Source organism: Chrysemys picta, chromosome 2 (genome assembly GCF_011386835.1).
Source record: "Chrysemys picta bellii isolate R12L10 chromosome 2, ASM1138683v2, whole genome shotgun sequence".
Classification (NCBI taxonomy): domain Eukaryota; kingdom Metazoa; phylum Chordata; order Testudines; family Emydidae; genus Chrysemys; species Chrysemys picta.
This window is the reverse complement of record NC_088792.1, coordinates 162,608,529-162,626,978: the sequence shown is the minus strand read 5'-3', so window position 1 is coordinate 162,626,978 and position 18,450 is coordinate 162,608,529. Positions and strand designations below refer to the sequence as shown.

The 18,450-nt window shown below is 48.9% G+C and overlaps 1 protein-coding gene and 1 long non-coding RNA gene across 2 annotated transcripts; one reads left to right on the top strand and one right to left on the bottom strand.

Annotated features, from left to right (window-relative positions):
- Positions 1–1,220: 1,220 nt before the first annotated feature.
- Positions 1,221–7,794, bottom strand: LOC135981568 (uncharacterized). Its single transcript, XR_010598648.1, has 3 exons — positions 7,663–7,794; positions 5,174–5,331; positions 1,221–2,959 (listed from the first exon to the last, which is right to left on the bottom strand). It is a non-coding gene; the product is annotated as an uncharacterized LOC135981568 (long non-coding RNA).
- Positions 7,795–10,196: 2,402 nt separating this feature from the next.
- Positions 10,197–17,494, top strand: LOC101946816 (nodal homolog 2-A). The gene is made up of 3 exons (XM_005286569.3): positions 10,197–10,837; positions 13,839–14,659; positions 15,514–17,494. Exons 1-3 carry the CDS (start codon positions 10,525–10,527, stop codon positions 15,664–15,666), a joined length of 1,287 nt encoding a protein of 428 aa, XP_005286626.2. The 5' UTR covers positions 10,197–10,524; the 3' UTR covers positions 15,667–17,494.
- The last annotated feature ends 956 nt before the right edge of the window (positions 17,495–18,450 follow it).

Genomic DNA, 18,450 nt, shown 5'->3' with positions numbered 1-18,450 from the left:
CCTTCCATTCAGTGAGGCCCTTTGAAGTGCTATGTGATTGGTTTAAAACATGAACAACAAGGAGTCTGATGGTACTTTAAAGACTAACAGATTTATTTGGGCATAAGCTTTCGTGGGTAAAAACCTCACTTCTTCGGATGCAACAGACTCCTTGTTGTTTTTGTAGATACAGACTAACATGGCTACACCCGATGTTTAAAACATGGAACATCAAGAGAAGAAATAACAGCATCAACTTTGTCATTAACTACACATCCACCTTTGTACCAAATGGGCAAGAGTTGGACAAATGCCCTCCCCAACTCAGTATGCACAGACCCTGTCCTACTTCCAATGCCTTCTAATGACCCATCGCTATGCCCAGGTACACTGGCTAGGTGTGTGGCCAATTAGTGATTCATTAATATTCTGTCCTACTCATGTTCTTACGCTGCACCAATCACCATGGTCTCTTCAGAATTTGTCTTATTTAAACATTTAAGCCTCCAAATGTTATGCTGAGCTAATTGACTACGCAGCCTTGCATTCCTGTTTTTGTCAGCCTTGTCTATTCCATGTTGTCCCGATGCCTCTTGTCCCTTTTCCGGTTGTAAAGTACTTGGGGCCTGGACTGTTCTTTTCTTTTATATTTGTATCTTCCTCAGTACAATGACATTCCCCGTCATCACGGGGGCCTTGGAGTGCTACTGTAATACAAACAATGACAAATGTCCTATCCCATCCTATTTCCTAGAACTGGAAGGGACCTTGAAAGGTCATCATGTCCAGCCCCCTGCCTTCACTAGCAGGACCAAGTACTGATTTTGCCCCAGATTCCCTAAGTGGCCCCCTCAAGGATTGAACTCACAACCCCGGGTTTAGCAGGCCAGTGCTCAAACCACTGAGCTATCCCTCCCCCCAATTTATGTCCAATTTACCAAAGTAACCAAGGTCTCCCTGGTATTAGGACCCATCTGCTCCCCTCGATTATATAGTGGTTTGGGGCTCAGACAGACAAAAAGCAGGAAGAAATAGGCTTGTACAGAAGCAAATGCCACATTATCATCACATATACTTTCTGTTATTTAGAGTCTCAGATCAGCTCTTCTATTACTTTGCTTGGTCTCTTTCTCAATTTAATGGTATCACTAAGATACTTATCAACTTGGTATCTGAACACTGATAGCTAAGATAAGATTGTCACATATAGTAACTGACAAATAGGAATGGCACAATCTGGATAAAGGTTGAGGCAAATATGCTCATTTATTAAAAGGGGAAGGAAGGATCATCTAGAGAAATCTTAACCAAATTTAGGGAAAGATTTTTAAAAATGGTTTACTCCAGTTAGACTCCTAAATCCAGACTTAGGTACCAAACTCAATTAGTGGGAGCTGACCTGTATAATCAGGTTATTTCTGTGGGTGCCTAGATATGGACTCCGGAGCTTTACTTTGGGCACCCATTATTGCAAATCTTGGCCTCCTTCTCTAACTGTACTTGTTGTCCAGTGACACCTATGTATTTCAATGATGAGAGCTGTAAGAAGCCATAAAATGAGGACAGAGTTGTGGCAAGCAGTCCTTGCTGGGATGCTGGTGGACCCTTCCCTCTGAACTGTAGGGTGGATGTCTCTCTCAACAGAGTGCGCTAGTTCCTACAAAATGCTGGGCTCAGTAGGAATCACCGGGTGAAATACTATGGCCAGGGTTATGTTGGAGACCTAAATGATCATGAATTTGGGAAGTCACTGCAGTCTACATAAATAGTAACTAATAACAGAAGACAAAGCAAATGCCCTCCTTGGCCAGGGAGGAAATAAAAGGGATTGTAACAATGTCCTGGAGCTGCCTTCTTGCGGTGGAGTTCTCATCCTGGGGAGCTGCTGTCCAGCCTGTCGGTGCTGAAAGTCTCTCCCTTAATTTACCACCAATGGCATCCTTCCATCTCTCGCGCCTCCAGACACTGATCAACTCCATCCCCCTCCTGCCCTTCCTTCCTCAGGCCCCTGTCCAGTTTCCTGATCTTCTCTCAGCTCCCCCACCTCCTTCCCATCCATCTCCTGCATCACCACACTGAGGAGTGCTCACTGCTAATCCAGTCGTCTCCCTCGGTCACGCAGGGTATGTCAATACTGCACCTGGGGAGGCCTCCAGGCCTGGGTCTGTGCTAGCAGAGCTTGTGTAGATGTTATGGCTCGGGCTGGAGTGGCGTCTCTCAAGCCTGGGGAGGGGACATCCCACATAGCCAAGCCAGAGCCTTACACCAGAGGAGTGGAACTCAGGCGGGGAAATCCTTCTGCCTCACCCGCAGGGAATCAGTTCTGTCCCATAAGAGGCTGGGAAGTTGAAGTCGCGGGTTTCAGATGTGGCAATCTTGTGGGCTTGAGTCTCTCCAAGTCCTTCTGGCTCCGGCACTGCAGGAGTATGCACAATTCTTCTCACCCACACCTCTGCTCACACCAGAAACTCTCCATCCGGGTGGGTTATTCCATCATTGTCCAAAATGAGGTTTCTTGCACCTTCCTTTGAAGTATCTGGTACTGGTGGTGTTGGAGACAAGATGCCAGACTGAAAGGACCATTCCTATGATCTGACTGAGTTCTACACATGTGCTGGGAATTGAGGTACATTGCCTGCATCAGAGTGTAGCATTTTGCCCCAGTTGAGTTTAATGAGTCTGTTTTCCTCAGAGTGAAAGCAGGCTTTCAAGATCAGTCTGTTCGAAGTCAAAATTCTCTTGGCTTTAAGCACTTTTAACGGCCATCAATATTTTGAACACTTCAGAAGGAAGAAACAAAAATGTTCTTTTCATTTTCCTAAGTGGCTGTGGGACCATAACTGGACTCTTTGATCCTGAGCACGAGACAGAGCGGATCCTTGATATCCTGAGCATGTGCAGAGTTGTGTGGGGAGGGGGAGTATGTGCATTTGGTATTCTGGTATGCTTCCATCTCCACCCAAAGCCATTTCAATTGGTGCTGGATCAGATACCAATAAAAATTATGTGTCAAGAATCAGTCGCATTTTCATCCTGTTTGAAGTAACTGATTTATAACAAACTCCTGCTAGCAAGACTAACAGGAGAGTTTAAGAGATATCAATCTCCCCCTTTACTTTATCTTACAGCTCCCTATACTCTCCTGTTTGTTGCTTTTCCTGCTACAACCTTACCCTTTTACTCCTTTGCTGGGTAAGTTACAACAATTTACCCTCACATAAAATTCATATTCACACGAACTTACTAATGTGCAACTTACAGCACCTCTGAATTCAGTGCTATGAGCCATATATCATTAACATAGACCAAACTATTTCTATTTTAATACTAACTTCTAGTTTAAACTACTATTTTAATAGGCATCAGGTTTCAAACAAACAAAAGGAAATATTTCTTCACACAACACACAATCAGTCTGTGGAACTGTTTGCCAGAGGATGTTATGAAAGCCAAGACTATAACAGGGTTCAAAAAAGAACTCGATAAGTTCATGGAGCATGGGTCCATCAATGGCTATTAGCCAGGATGGGCAGGGATGGTGTCCCTACCCTCTGTTTGCCAGAAGCTGGGAATGGGCGACAGGGGATGGATCACTTGATGATTCTCTGTTCTGTTCATTCCCTCTGGGGCACCTGGCATTGGGCATTGTTGGAATACAGGACACTGGGCTAGATGGACCTTTGGTCTGGCCCAGTATGGCTGTTCTTATGTTATTCTGAGCTTTATACATATTTTAAGTCTACACAACAAAAGGCCATAGAATTTCAGTGATTTCAGTATCAAGCTCATAACTTGTGGTTGAACTACAGCATATTTTTTAGAAAGACATCCAGTCTTGACTTAAAGACTTTTAAGTGATAAAGAATCCAACCATTCCTGTAATGGTCTCACCAATGCGGTATACAAAGCTAATACTCCTTCCCTACTCCTATTTGATATTCCCCATCTTATGTTACATTAACACAGTTAGCAACAGCATGATGCTGGGAGATCATGTACCATGACCCCCCAAATCCTTTTCAGAGTCACTGCTTTCCAGGGTACTTCCCAACCCCATTCTTTAATTGAGACCTACATTCTTTGTTCCTTGAGATGTGACTTTGCATTTGCCTGTATTAACACACCTGCTGTGCAAATGAGCCCAGTGTACCAAGTAATCCAAGTCAGTTTGTATAGCTGACCTAGCCTCATCATTAGTTGCCACTCTACCAATGTGTGTGTCATCTGAAAACTTTACCAGCACTGATTTTACGTTTCCTTCCAGATAATCGATAAAGATATTGAATAGCATTGCGCCAAGAACAGATCCCTGGGGGGCTGCACTGCAAGCACCTCCTTTGGATGATGATTTCTCATTCACAATTGCCTTATAAGATCAACCAGTTAGCTGGATTTTAATCTATGTAATCTGAGCTATACGGATCGTATATTGTGCTCATACTGGGCAGGTCTAAACAGGGCCGGCTCCAGGCACCAGCCCACCAAGCTTGTGCTTGGGGCGGCACCTGGAGGGGGGCGGCGCGGTGCTCCGGGTCCGGCCGCCGGGGAGAGCGGAGCCCCGGCTGGGCTCTCCGCCCTCCCCCCGGTGCTCTGGCCGCCACTCCGCCCTCCCCCCCGGCGCTCTGGCCATGGGGGAGAGCGGAGCTGCGGCGGGCTCTCCGCCCTCCCTCTGGCACTCTGGCCGCCGGGGAGAGCGGAGCCCCGGCCAGCTTGCTGCCCTCCCCCCGGCGCTCTGGCCGCCGGGGAGAGCGGAGCCCCGGCCGGGCTCTCCGCCCTCCTCCCGGGGCTCCGGCCGCCAGTGGAGCCGCGGCAGGCTTGCCGCCCTCCCCCCGGCACTCTGGCCGGTTGGGGAGAGCGGCCTGCGGCTGGGCTCGGTGCCCTCCCCTGCCGTGCTGGGGCAGCGGCGGTGGGCGGCTTTTTTGCCTGGGGCGGCAAAAAAGCCAGAGCCGGCTCTGGGTCTAAATCAATCACTTTATAGACATTTTTCCATGTCAACCCAATGACCTTTATCAGTTAAACTTGTAATCGCATAAAAATGATATTGAGTTTAGCTGACCAGACCTATTTTCCATACAGCTGTGCTGGTTGGTATTAATTATGCTACCACCTTTTAATTCTTTGCTGACGGAGTCTTGTATCAGCCTTTCCATGATTTTGCCCAAGATTAATGTCAGGTTAACTGACCTATAGTTACCTGGTTCATCTTGGTAGATGGGAATAACTGCGGTGAGAATATGGACAGTGTGTTTCACAAGATGGGGAAAATATAGTTCCACTTCATTCCAGATAATGCATGCTGGGGAAAAGTTAACAGCAGTGGAGAGAGCTGGAATCTTGTATGTTAACTGCATGCTGGGGAGAAATGAAAAATAGTCCTAAGAGGTTTCAGACTAGCAGCCGTATTAATCTGTATCTGCAAAAAGAACAGGAGTACTTGTGCCACAAGTACTCCAGTCCTAAGAGACCTTTCTCTGGGAAAAGACAGTAAGGGAAAGAGAAGATTTATGTCTCTGGCCACTGGGTGGCAGTACGAACCCATGTCAGAGGCCAGCTCATGAGGACGTGCCTGGAAGGAGAAAGATGAATGCTAGAAAGCAATGTAATACAATAGGTTCCCAGAGATAACAGCCCTGCATTTGCATTAGGGAAAATGAATCCATGAATAATAACAACTCTGCTTAAGTAAAGGGAAACATGCAAACAATACTGCCACAAAACGTCCAAGCTTAAAATGTCTGTAGCAGACAGACATCTTTCTACGACACCTTAGGGTCAGTGGACCCCAGAAATATCTTACCTTTGCAATTTTAGACCCAGAGTAACATTTTCAAAAGCATGTGAAGTGACTTAGGAGCCTAACCCTCATTGAATTTAAAGTAAGCTCCTAAGGCCCAGAACCACAAGGGTTTTTAAGCTCCTAACTCCTATTGATTTCCACTGGGGCCTAAGTGCCCATGTCACTTTTTAAAATAGGACTTAGGTGCTTTTAAAAATGTTCACACATGGCTATATTTGAAGCTACTCCTTAAACAGCCTTGAAACCCACAAAGTTGTACCTGCTTATGTCAGGGCTGAATGTTTCAGTATACGTATATGCACTCAGGGATAAGCAAGAGGGATACATTTAAAAAAAAAAGGCTCTGTTTCACTAGAGCTACTGATCTGTGTTGGACAAGTTCTACCATTTCTTTCAAACCTTCTGCCTGGCTGATCTCACAGTTGGTTGGGCAGATGTGCGCTGCATTAAACAAACTAAAAGCAAAACATAACGTAAGTGACAGAACTTGCTTTCCAGGCACTCACTGATTTCCAACACTTTCTCAGAGCTTTTCCAGCCTATTCTGCATTATCTGATCATCAGGCTAGCAGCTTCGCTTTCAATTATTACTAATTCTTCTCTACAACACCTAAGGCACATTTTAAAAAAATGAATTTACTTCATTTTGCATTTAGATTTACTTCGATTCCATTTGAGTCAGTTTAACTATCGCCAATCCTGCCTCAAACATATATTCCTTCCTGTATGCAGACACAATGGCTGGCCCAAAGAGTGTACACTCTGAAAGGGATTCCAACCTCTTCCTCTGTGAGAAACCCCAGAGGGCAGCACAAGGCAATTGCTCTCTCATGAAGGGATAGGTTTCCTCTCCCCTTCTATTCAAGGAGTGCAGTGTGTGAAGACACTGGGAGGGATGGTGAAACAGCCTGGGCTGCACAGATACACTAAAAAGGAGTATCATCATCAAAGCTGAATGAGACTGTAGCATCCAAAGTGCGTGGCTGATAGAAGGACCTGGGTACCAGCAAGCCAGCTGCTGCAAAAGCAAAAGGAAGTGGCAGTGGTAATGGCAGCAAAAGGGAATACTGGGAATGTTTGCCTGCCTTTCAGCAAGGTGGACTCCAGTTGGATCCATCACAGCTCATGGGCCCAAGGACCTTTCCCCATCCGCGGCTGGCCAAGAGATAGTGGCCTCACAATGGACTTCCATGCCTTTGCCATGCAATGCAATGCAGCCATCTGCCTTCTGACAGAGCCATAAAGTTCGGTCTCTTCTGGCCTAACCGGACCATATCATCTGGTCTCCTGTATACCACAGGCCACTAAACCCCACCCAGCCACAGCACACCAACCACAACACCCTGAATTAGACCAAAATATTACAGCCCTCAGGAGACTAAACTGTTCTATGACACAGGCAGAGATTAGGAGGGACCAGGGTAACCCCTGCAATGGCAGGGAATTGGTTAAATTAGATATGCCCAGATGATCTAAGCAGGGCAGGCCACTATGGTCCTATTGCACCCATGTTCAGGTCTTGGTACTGGCTTCCTGTTCATTTGAGGGTGCCATGAAGCTGTTGGTGACAATCTGCGCTAAGCTGTCTGGGACCCACTAACCCAGAGATGCCTCTCGCTTTATATCCCATTGCAACAGCTAAGGTGAGCTGGGAGGCTCTTGGTCCCAGTACCGGGGGCTGAACTCTCCAGGGCCACTGGAAGGGATGTCTCATTAGGAGACCCTCCACCTTTGTAACCCACTCTCCTTGGTGGTCCACTGAAGCTGCATTCAGCAGCCTTCAGAACTTAGCATAATGGATCAAATTGACCTCTGTAAATGGGATTGTGCCAGGGATGAATCTGGACCATTGTTTGGGTTAGCCTCCAATGAGCTTTTAGCCTTACCTTGCAATCTGATGGGTGGGGCATCGTTGCCTCTAGTAGTGACGACTGCGGCTCCTCTGCTGCCCGTGGCAGACGCAAGGTCAGATGCAGGTTCCAGACACGTGGCGTCACATTGCCAAGGCGCGAGGCACTATGAAAGGAAACAAAATAAACAAACTCGAGTGGATTGTGAATCAATGCTGGAACTTCCCTTCAAATCAAGATGAAAGGATTTGCTTTGAAGTTGATTGGCCATTCAAGTGAGATCTGAAGCATCAGAACAAGGATGGATTCTTTCATGTAGGGTGGAGGCGTATTGGCAGGGCTACTGCCAATGACTGGCTGGGAGAACAGAGTGTGCTGTGGAGAACACCTCTGAGCACCGGAGAGGTTGGTGCCCTTCTTCCTAGAGTCACAGCTTCCTCCCCTCTGTCGGGAGGTGTTGGCCTTTGGTGGCTGGGCTTGCTGCTGCAGATCTCATTATGGTAGCTGGCTGGAGAGTCCTCGAGGGTTATTAAATGAAGAGCAGGAAGCCAGGGCACTGGTCTGTTTCTTTGGGGAGAGGTGGGTTTCCAAGGGCACAGATTTGGTTAGAGCAGTGGCAGACGTTGGTTTCAGGGGGCAAGCTTGGTGGTGAAAGACCTGACCCAGGACATACCTTCTTCTCCTATTACGGATGGGCCGTCTCCATTTATTTATGTTAGGTATGGCCCGCTTCACCGAGTGCCTCACAGTCTAGTGCATTTATCCTCACCACACCTCTGAGAGGAAGGAAGTGGTCTTGTCCCCATCGTACGGATAGAGCTGGGGCACAGACAGACTCAGCGACTTCCCATGGTCACACGGAGTCTGCGGTGGAGCAGGAATCGAAACATTCCCTCATGGCCCCTCCAACTGGAGAGCTGCAAGGCAAAGAATATTCTTCACCTACAGCAGCAGTTTGTGTCAAAGTACGTCTGGATTAAGCAAACAAATGTTTTTATTCCATAGATTATTATCCAGTTTATGCCCATCACAGATGGGGGGAAAAATGACAAGACCAGATCCGGCACTCAAATTTCCTCCATAAGCTTCCACACAGGAAACCACTGGGTCCTTAAATGGATACAGGATTGCTGGCTTATGGGCCCAAAATCCTTCAGGGAGTGGCAAATCCACAAGAGATCTCTGTACCCCAGAGCTTACCTTTGGAACTCTGAGTTAGCAGAAAGATCCATTGAATCACATGGAGCCAGACAGATCCCTATAGACCTTACACATATATTATTCCATCAAGGCTAGGGACTAAATTACACTCATTATTGTCCTCTAATATACCTGCTTCAGATGGCATCGTACAATAAATAAAACTTGCACAGTAGATAGGTAGGATATAAAGATTTAGGAGCCTGATTTAGTTTTATATATAAGGCAGTAGACTGGGACTTGGGAGATCTCTGTTCAATTCCTGACTTTTCCCACAAACACCCAGTATGTCCTTACTCTCCCCAAGCCAGGTTCTGATCCCCCTTCTCACGCGGAGCAGCATCTTACTCAGTAAATAATCCTATTGTTAGCAGGAGAGTATTCCATCTGACTGAAAATGCTTGGGGTGGAATTTAGGGAGGCAGAATAGAATTATCCTAATTGGAATTTGGCCAGGACTCAATCAGCGCCCCTACTCTTTATGAAAAATGCCATAAAAACGAAGTGGCCACATAGGATGCCTCATGTGACAGGAGCACTTCCAGAAGCACAGCGCTCTCCCAGCACCGTGATGGATACCGAGGAAATGCTTGGCAATGTGACAGTGCTGCTGTAAAAAGTGTTACTCAAGAGGACTCTACTGATCTATAAAATAGTACGGCACAATGTAAACAAGACTGAACACAGGACCAAACTTTGACCTCAGGGCATGTTACTGATGTGAATTTCTCTGCCCGGTTGAAGAAGAGAGACGAAATTCTGCTTTGAAACTGGGATGGTTTTCAAAAAAGCATTTTGCTGCCTCTTATTGGTTAGAGAAATTCAGTTATTGTCCAACTTCACTCCAGAATGGGCATACAGAGAGAATTCTATTTTCTAATGGGACTCAGTAAAAAGGAGCTGGTAGGTTCTTTACAAAACTAAAGCAACAAGCAAAAACAGGGAGTGAAATTCCCTGGTCTTCTTTCTCCTCTTTGCTCTTCTGCAATCTCGGGTGCTTCCCTTATCATAAAAGATTTAGCTTTATATTGTCTCTCATGACACTTCACTTCCAGTTTGCTGCTGTTAAAAGCAGCCAGCCTGTTTCCATGCTCTAAATAACTTTATTTTGCACTTATTGCACTGCAAAGTGTCCCAAATAAAACAATTCACCCTTTACCTCCACAGCCCCCTTTTCACAAGTATCACACAGCAATCACCCAGACCAAAATGATGAGCTTCTAACAAGCAGAGAGATTGCCACCCAAATCCAGATTCCCTCTCTCTGGGCAAAGTGTAAAAGCAGAAGCCACCAGCAAATGCACCAGGATGAAGGGGAATTTCAGGATCTGACCATTCTCAGGCCCTTGGGAAATGATCACTCAGGCCACATTCCAGTTTGGGCCAATGCATAATGGGGAAGAGTTTTGAGAGGTAATTAATCACCTGCTCTGTGTGTCTTCCCATCACTTCCTCATTAGAGGGAGGGGTTGCATAAGAATAGGGACCATGTGGAGACTGTAGAAGGTTTGACAGCTCTGGACTCAGGATGGAGGGAGTGTTGACATCAAAGGGTTGCAGGCTAGAGCCTGCTCAGGGAGCCTCAGGTATATAGTGCAGCAGTGAAGAGGAAAGACACTCAGAGAGCCAGACAGCTCCGGGTGTTGAAAAGAGCCAGAGGGAAGTGTAAGAAGCTTAGTTCAGAGAGCAGCAGCAGCTATGCCACCCAGGAACGTGTGTGGCTTGGAGCTGGTGTGTTGGGCTCTCATCCTCATGCCGCTGGGCACGTCAGAGCTGACCGGGGTCTCACAGCAGAAGGATGAGCAGCAGCTACATACAGCAGGACCTAGCCCAGGGCTAAAGAATTTGTCTACTGTCCGTGGCTTCCGGCACCCACACCCTGCTCTCCGGTACCCGTTGTACATGATGCAGCTGTACAGATCTCTGGTCATTGGGAATCACCTGGGACAGCCCACCCTGGAGACATCAGCACTGCAGGAATCTGACTCAGTCTTAAGCCTCGTGGCTAGAAGTAGGTGATGTTCATTTATTCTTTTTCTTTCTTTTTTTCCTTTCTTCCTTCCCTGTGTTTCTAGCTTGCCCTAGGACCTGGCTCAGCAGCAGCAATACGGTGATGGGGGTTGAGCCCTCAGGTTTGTCAGTACCTCATTGACTGATTGCTGCTTATCAGACTCTTCCCTGTAGGGCCTTGGCTAGTCCAGTGCTTCTATCCATTGCTTTTGTGGATTGGGACCCCAGACGTCTGTGAAGCAGGGACCCCATGGGGACCCAATCCACATCTGTACTGTTTTGACATCTGGCAGGAACAAGCTTGGGCAATAGCCAGTTGCTGTTTTGTTAACGGGTGGCATGTCCTGGGAGAGAGGGAGAGAATCGTGGAGGGAGGAGGGGGGGGTGTCTTGCTCTGAAGGGATCAGTCCTGAGCCTGGATCCTGAACTCTGCAGTGGGAGGATGCTTGCCCTGGCTTCCCCTGCCAGTGGTTGAAAAGCTAAGGTGTTGCCCTTGGTATCCAAACTTTGGCTGGCAGGTTATTTGGAAAGGCAAATCTTTGTACAGTGGAGTAGGTCCCTTCCTCGGCTTGCCAAAGGCCAGCGTGGGATCAGGGAGATTGGCTAGTGCCCTTCAACACGCCAGTGTCGTCTCAGGCTGTAGTGTACTGTACTGCTATTGCAGTATTTAGTGGCAGAGTGCAGTGATTTTAACTAACTGCTTATTGGATGCAAAGGGGAACGTGGCCACAGCAAGGAAAACAGCCCCTGGGGAAGGCGAAGGGAACAGACTGTCTAATTCACAAGGCAGTTTTGAAAGCCTTAGCGCACCGGTGGGCATTGCATTTCTCACTCCATTCATGGGAGCCCTCGGCCTGCCGACTGCAGCGGCAGTGGCCTCAGATGCTGAACAAAGACTGTATGATGACAAGCAAAGCATTTAAAATAGCTGCAGAAGCAAGCATGGCCAGATCCAGGAAAGTTATAAATAACCAACCACCTAGCAAAGTTACTAGAAGAAAGGAAACAGACGCCCTGGCAAACCTTATTCTAGTGCTTTGGAATAAGGGTGGGGCGTCTTCCCATCAGCATAATTCCTGTTTTCTCCACTCTAAGTCGCATGACTTTATATTATGAATGCTGTAAATAACTGACAACAGGGAGCTTTTTCAAAAGCACCTACCCTAAGTCACTTGGGTAAAATTTGCAAATTTTACCCAATAGCAACAGCATGAACAGCATTAATGAACAATTCTATCGGGAGGCAGTGTGGGGTAGAAGCTAGACCCCTGGGCAAGGACTCAGCTCTATTCTCAGCTCTGCCACTGCTCTGCTGAGTGACCTTGGGCAAGTCACTTTACTGTTCGGTGCCTCAGTTTCCCCATCCCCTTTGCAAAGGGTTTTGAGACAGATTGATGAAAAGCACTAGGTGAGAAGTAGGTATTTATGCAGCACTCTGATCCTATGGGAATGAATGGGATATCAAAGCCTCGCCTGGCTGATTGGTGGATGCTATGGTGCTTTACATTTTCAAACAACCCAACAAAAGGAAACTACTTAGGCTGGGATTTTCAAAGGCGTCTAAGTGAATTAGAAGCCACAATCCCATTGAATTTTAATGAGATTTTGACCACTCATTCCCTTAGAGGTTCCTTGAACCCCCCAGCCCTCATTAACTGCAGGACTGTGTTAATCAGTGCTTGGTAGAGACTGGGGCCTGGGTGAGGGCAAGCTGGCTGCAGCTCAGTTGGGGTAAGGTGGAAGGGATGCTGGGAGAAGCGGCTGGTGGATATGGGGAGGAGTCGCAGTTTGACCTCCTGTAGAGCAGAGGGCACAGGATTAGATCTGCCCCTCTTGCTTGGGGGTATGACCATCATTTAGTACTAGACTGCACTAGTGGGGTACATTAAACCCTCAGCTGCTGCTGCGGGGCTGGTATTGGTGGGGTAAGGCAGGGTGCAGTTTGGGGTTCATTCCTGCCATATTTCCTGGCTCTGGGGAAGCTGCTGCGTCACTGCATAGCTCATTCGGCCCAGGGAGGGATGGCTTTGTGCCTTTAGAGAGCGGTACATCTAAATACATACTATAAAAAAGGGCTGGCCAGGACTACCAAGGCCCAGCCCCCAGCGAGGCCAGGACAGGGTGGCACTGAAGTGCCCCAGGGCCAGCACTGGGAGTAGGGTGACCAGACAGCAAATGTGAAAAATCGGGACTTGGATGGGGGGTAATAGGTGCCTATATAAGAAAAAGTCCCAAATATCGGGACTGTCCCTATAAAATCAGGACATCTGGTCACCCTAACTGGGAGGCAGATATCTCTTGGCGCCATGTGGGGTGCAGATGCTGTGGGTCTATTCCTAGCTCCCCTAGTGAGGGGCAGCATGCTCTCCTGTGTGAAGGCCAGGCAAGGTGGCTGGTACCTCGGGGTGAAGAATGGAGCTGGGGCCTGTGCTCCCTCACCCAGCACAGAGCGGCAGTTCTCCCTGGCCCACGTAAAGAAGGTGGAGAAGGCTCCTTGCCCCCTCTGCCCCACCTGCTGTGCCATGCTGGGAGGCCAGGCAGAACCCAGTCCTAGCGAATTAAACCAATAAACAAGATACAACTCCACGTGTGGGGAGTAGGGGGGTAAATCTGGGTCCAGACTGGGGGAGATCCATTGGAATGGGGCAAAGCATCCCACACCTGGGAGACATGACCATTGTGACAGCGAGAGGCCTGCTCCCCCAGGCCTGGCCCATTGCTCTGCTCCCCCCTGCACCAACCAGCAGGACTAGACTTCGTGGGCATGGGGGGGGGGGAACTGTGTGAGCAGGCACAGAGCAGCTGCACCCCCAGAAGCTCCAGGAGGCATTGTGCCCCCCCGTGCTCTCCTGGGGGCATTGCAGCTCTGCCCGCCCCTCACTGCAGTACCAGTGCCCCGTGGGCAACCCCTGGATTCTTTACAGTCCCCAGAAAGGGCTGTGGGGCGAATGCTTTGTGCTGGGCAGGTCCCTCACCTCTGGCACTGTGTTGATCTCTTGCAGGTTCTCTCCAGGCTGGGGATCACTGGACTCTCTCTTTCGACATGACCTCCATCTCCGGCAGCCATGAGGTGAGGCTGGCCGAGCTGCGGGTCCGCCTGCCATCCTTCCCTCAGTTCCAGAATGTGACGGTGGACATCTACCACAGCCACGAGCGCAAGCATCAGGGCAACCAGACCCGCGTGGACAGACTTTTCCTGGGCACCTTCACCAGCAGTCCTGCTATCAGCCACTCCTCCTGGAGAGTGTTCAACATCACCAGCTTGCTTCAGTCCTGGCTCCACCAAGGGGTGGCCTCCGGCAACGGGAAGCATGCAGATGCTCAGAGCTCCCAGGGGCAGGAGAGGGAGGAGAGGACCGGGTCAGACAGCAATGTCACTGGATCGATGGGTGTGCAGAATTCCAGTGGCTCCAGCCAGATGGAGCCAGCCGTATCCCATGGTGTGACGGACAAGGTCCTGCTGGTTGTTTTCTCCAAAGATAAACCTTCAGCAGAGCCCTCCCGGGCATCCACCCTCATCAGAACTGTGGAGACCTCCAAGCATGTCATGATTGACAACACTGCCAAAGAGCTGGGGAACCGCCGGCACCGTCGGAACAAGCAGGAGAGGCAAAGGATTAAAATGGCCGACCTCTCCACCCCGGGCCTGGGGGAGGAAGGCAGGTCTCTGTGCAGGAGGGTAGATATGATCGTGAACTTTGAGCAGACCGGCTGGGGAAGCTGGATCGTCTACCCCAAGAAGTACAACGCCTACCGGTGTGAGGGAGAGTGCCCAGCGCCCGTGGATGAGACCTTCAAACCAACTAACCATGCGTATATTCAGGTAAATGAGGCCTCTTCCTCTCTGCTAGAGCAAAGGTTTCCTGCAGAGGTTCCCTGAACTGCCCCCCACCACTACGGGATGAGCTGTCCCCTGGCTCTGTGCAGGGTGTGGTCTGCTGCTCATGGAGATAACAGTGAAACACAAAGAATAGTGGGCAGTTTCCCAAGTTCCGTTTCATGTGAACTGCTAAGCCAACCACAGCATCCTAGAACCAGAGACATTCGAAATGGGAAGGACCCATTAAGTCCACAGTCCATGTCCCCGTTCCCATCCTAAAGCCACTGCAGGATTGGCCCCTATGCTTTTTAGTGTATGGTTTAGTCTGGTTTTAAAATGTCTCAGGGCACAGGGAGGGGTGCAGCCAATGGGGTTCTGTGCAAGGGTTGGCTCCTTTACCTGCAGCAGGTCCTATCCTGGGAACATCGGTGCATCCAGGCTATTTAAGGGCCACCCATACTGCTGTTGATTGGGTACCGTGCTCTAGGAGTGACCTCACCGATCTCAGCAGGGCTACTCACAGAGCAAGGACTATTTGGGGGTAGGGGGCAGCTTTTGTTCTGTTTGTACAGCGCCTTGCACAAGGGGGGTCCTGGTTCATGGCTGGAGCTTGCGTGTGCTACCAGGACTGGCCGTTTTCCAAAGGGACTAGTGATTTTGGGTGCATGGCTAGAGAGGACTTGCCAGGGCCGGATTCCCGGAGTGGGGGGGGGGAGATGCTCAGCACTTTCTGATAATCAGGCTTCTGTAAGGGGTCTCAAGTGGGGCACCCACAGTCACTAGACTTGTTGGCAAACCTTGGCCACAGGCTGCATTGGTACAAGCCAGGTGACTAACGCCTTCCCCTTTCCCAACAGAGTTTGCTAAAGCTGTACCAGCCCAACCGCGTGCCCTGTCCAGCCTGTGCTCCAGTCAAGATGAGCCCCCTCTCCATGCTGTACTATGAGAAAGGGGAAGTTGTCCTCCGCCACCATGAAGACATGATCATCGAGGAATGTGGCTGCAACTGAAGCAAGCTCTTCTCCTCTGGGTGACAGAGATCCTGCAGCTCAATGATGAGCATGGCCAGGCTACCAACATGAGACTCAAGGCTCGTCCCTCTCTGGGGGTGGCAGGGAATAAGCCCTGTGCAGCCAGGAACCAATCCCCAAGGATCTGAAGTCTAAGTGCTTATAAGGACAAAGGCTCAGGTCATCATCCACCCACCGATTAATGCATGGCGGGGATCAAGCTGCCCGCGTGGTGCTGTCCTCTTGGCATTCTGACCTGGCCTTTCCATGCAGCCCTCACTAAAGAAGGCTGAGAAGAAGACAGAGGAGGATAAAGGCAGGGATGTGGGAAATGCACAACACCCCCCTTGACATTGAACCCCACCCTGATCAGTGAATCTGGGAAGACAAGCTCTGCAAGGGGAATTTCGTGGATGTTTCCTTCCCCTGGCAACCTCTGCCGCAGCTTTGTCTGAACTGGGCCAATGCTGGCCAGCAAAACGTACTCACTCAGGTGTAAATAGCTCTTCTTAATGTTCTGTGAATGTTGTAAATACATAGCTCTATATTTCGTGCATATAGGCCAAGAGATTTTTATCGTTACTTTCATAGTAGTGCACACCCAGTTTGTTCTGTGCATGGTCACCAAGAGAACCATGTAATTTACAAAGAGGGGGAGATCAGAGCACCTAGAGGGGAGGCAGAACTGCTGACTAGATCTGGGGATTTTTTTTTTTGCACAAAACAGTTTTCCAGCAAAAAAAAAAAAAAAAAAATGCAGCGTGCTAGTTACTTTCCTTTGTATGGGCTTTCCCTTTTCTACATGCTGTATTATTTGAAAAACCAAACCAATAGGCGTTATCTGCTCTGCCCTTGTCCTCGTGGGTTGTGAAAGCACTGTTTCCTTTTGGTGTCTGTATTGCTAGACACTGCACTGGGAAACGGCTCTAGTCTGCAGGATTTTCGATGTGAAGCATCTCTTGCAAAAACATTAGGAGCCAAATTCTGCTCTCAGTGACAGAACCGCACCTCCCAGCGGAGGCACCCAGGCGGCAGAGAGCAGAATTTGACCTTGGAATGGACAGAGCCATTGAGAATGCCACTAGCTCTGTCTCCTTTGTTACTGTTCACTATTGTTAAACATTGCAAATGCTATTTGTTTTTCTTCCACGTGTGATAAATGTTCTGGCCCGTTACAGTTTGGCTGAGAGGAGAGGCACAGGCGTTTGTCTTAATATTTAATCACACTAATGGTTGAGTTTTTCAAAGCAGTCTCGAGAATTTAGACACAGTGAACACACGACATTCTTTTTATAATTAGTATTACACTGGGTAACTGGGTACACAGATTGGAACCCCATCGTGCCAGGTGCTATACATACACAGACACTCCCTGCCCTGAAGAGTTTACAATCTAAACAGACAAGGGTGGCAGAAAGGAACTATTGTTATCCTCACTGTACAGATGGGAAACTGAGGCACAGAGCAATTCACTGGCTTGTCCAAGGTCATACGGGGATTCTGGAACAGTCTCAGGATTTAAACGCAGGCCTCCTGAGCCCTAGCCAACAACTTAACCACAAGACCATCCTTCCTCTCAACCCCTGCAGGGCTCACTAGTAACCAGAGACAGCAAGAGGGTTGCTATTGGCAAGCAAACCTGTTGTGAATATCATGGAGGTGCAGAGGTCTGGATTGGCACAGACCTGACTCCTCTAGACTGAAAAATCTCAGCTCAGCTCATGCTTCCAGCTTCTTCAGTATCCCTTTATCTCTAAAATCTAACTCACGGTGTTAAAGCCATGATAACTACACTATGATTAAATGACTAGATCCACAATAAAAGGTCTTTTGTTATATTATTGACCAATAAACAAACTGACATATTTAAATAAAATGGTGCCTGGCATATTCCAGTATGGTGCTTTGTTTTCACCGTTGCAATTGCTTCTTTGGCTTTAATCTCCATTATACCTCCCCCATCCCCACACACACTCTCCCTGTACTGCCCTCTGTGCTTCAAGGCCTCCTGGGGAGGGGAGCTCCTGTGGCAGAGGGAATCGCTTACCACTCGGCACCACTGAGCTCGGGGCACTGATTCAGTCCATGGTGGCAAAGCAGCAAACGCTTGCTCCTGCCAAGGCACTGAACATTCCTGAGCAGCAGTGGGAGGCCCTCAGCACCATGCAGGATCAAGCCACCAGACAGGCCAAACCCATGGAAAAAAACGCAAAAATTGGGCTTGTTTTTGGCTTAATTGGCTTGTGAGCAGGGCCGGCTCCAGGCACCAACCTAGCAACAGGTGCTTGGGGTGGCCAATGAAGAGGGGAGCGGCACGTCCGGCCCTTTTGGCGGCGGGGCCGTCACTCCCTCTGGGAGCAAAGGTCCTGCCGCCGAATTGCCGCCATAGAATGAAGCGGCAGTAGAGCTGCCGCCGCGACTGCGGCTTTTTTTTTTTTTTTTTTTGTGCTGCTTGGGGCGGCAAAAATGCTAGAGCCGGCCCTGCTTGTGAGTTGCCTGTTGGCTAGTTTTTGGCTTATAGCTTGTAGCTTGTTTGGCCTGTAGCTTGTTGCTTCTTTTTGATCGGCTCTTGGGAAGCAGGGGCAAAGGGGGAGGGGGGAAGCAGGGGCAAGAGTGGGAGAGAGTCAGGGGTGCACAGCAGGCCCACCACAGTCCCAGACTGCACACCGGGGGGATCTAGTCACATAGAGTGTTGGGGTTCTTAGGGGGACTGGCTTGTTTCGGTCTTGTTTTGAAATGGGATTAGCTTGATTTTTGGCTTATTGTGAACGTCGGGGTGCTTAT

Excerpts from the sequence above, each read along its gene's own strand:
- LOC101946816 (XM_005286569.3), top strand. The coding sequence starts at position 10,525 with ATGCCACCCAGGAACGTGTGTGGCTTGGAGCTGGTGTGTTGGGCTCTC. Across the intron at positions 10,838-13,838 it reads CTTAAGCCTCGTGGCTAGAA|GTTCTCTCCAGGCTGGGGAT; the intron begins GTAGGTGATGTT and ends GATCTCTTGCAG. Across the intron at positions 14,660-15,513 it reads CTAACCATGCGTATATTCAG|AGTTTGCTAAAGCTGTACCA; the intron begins GTAAATGAGGCC and ends CTTTCCCAACAG.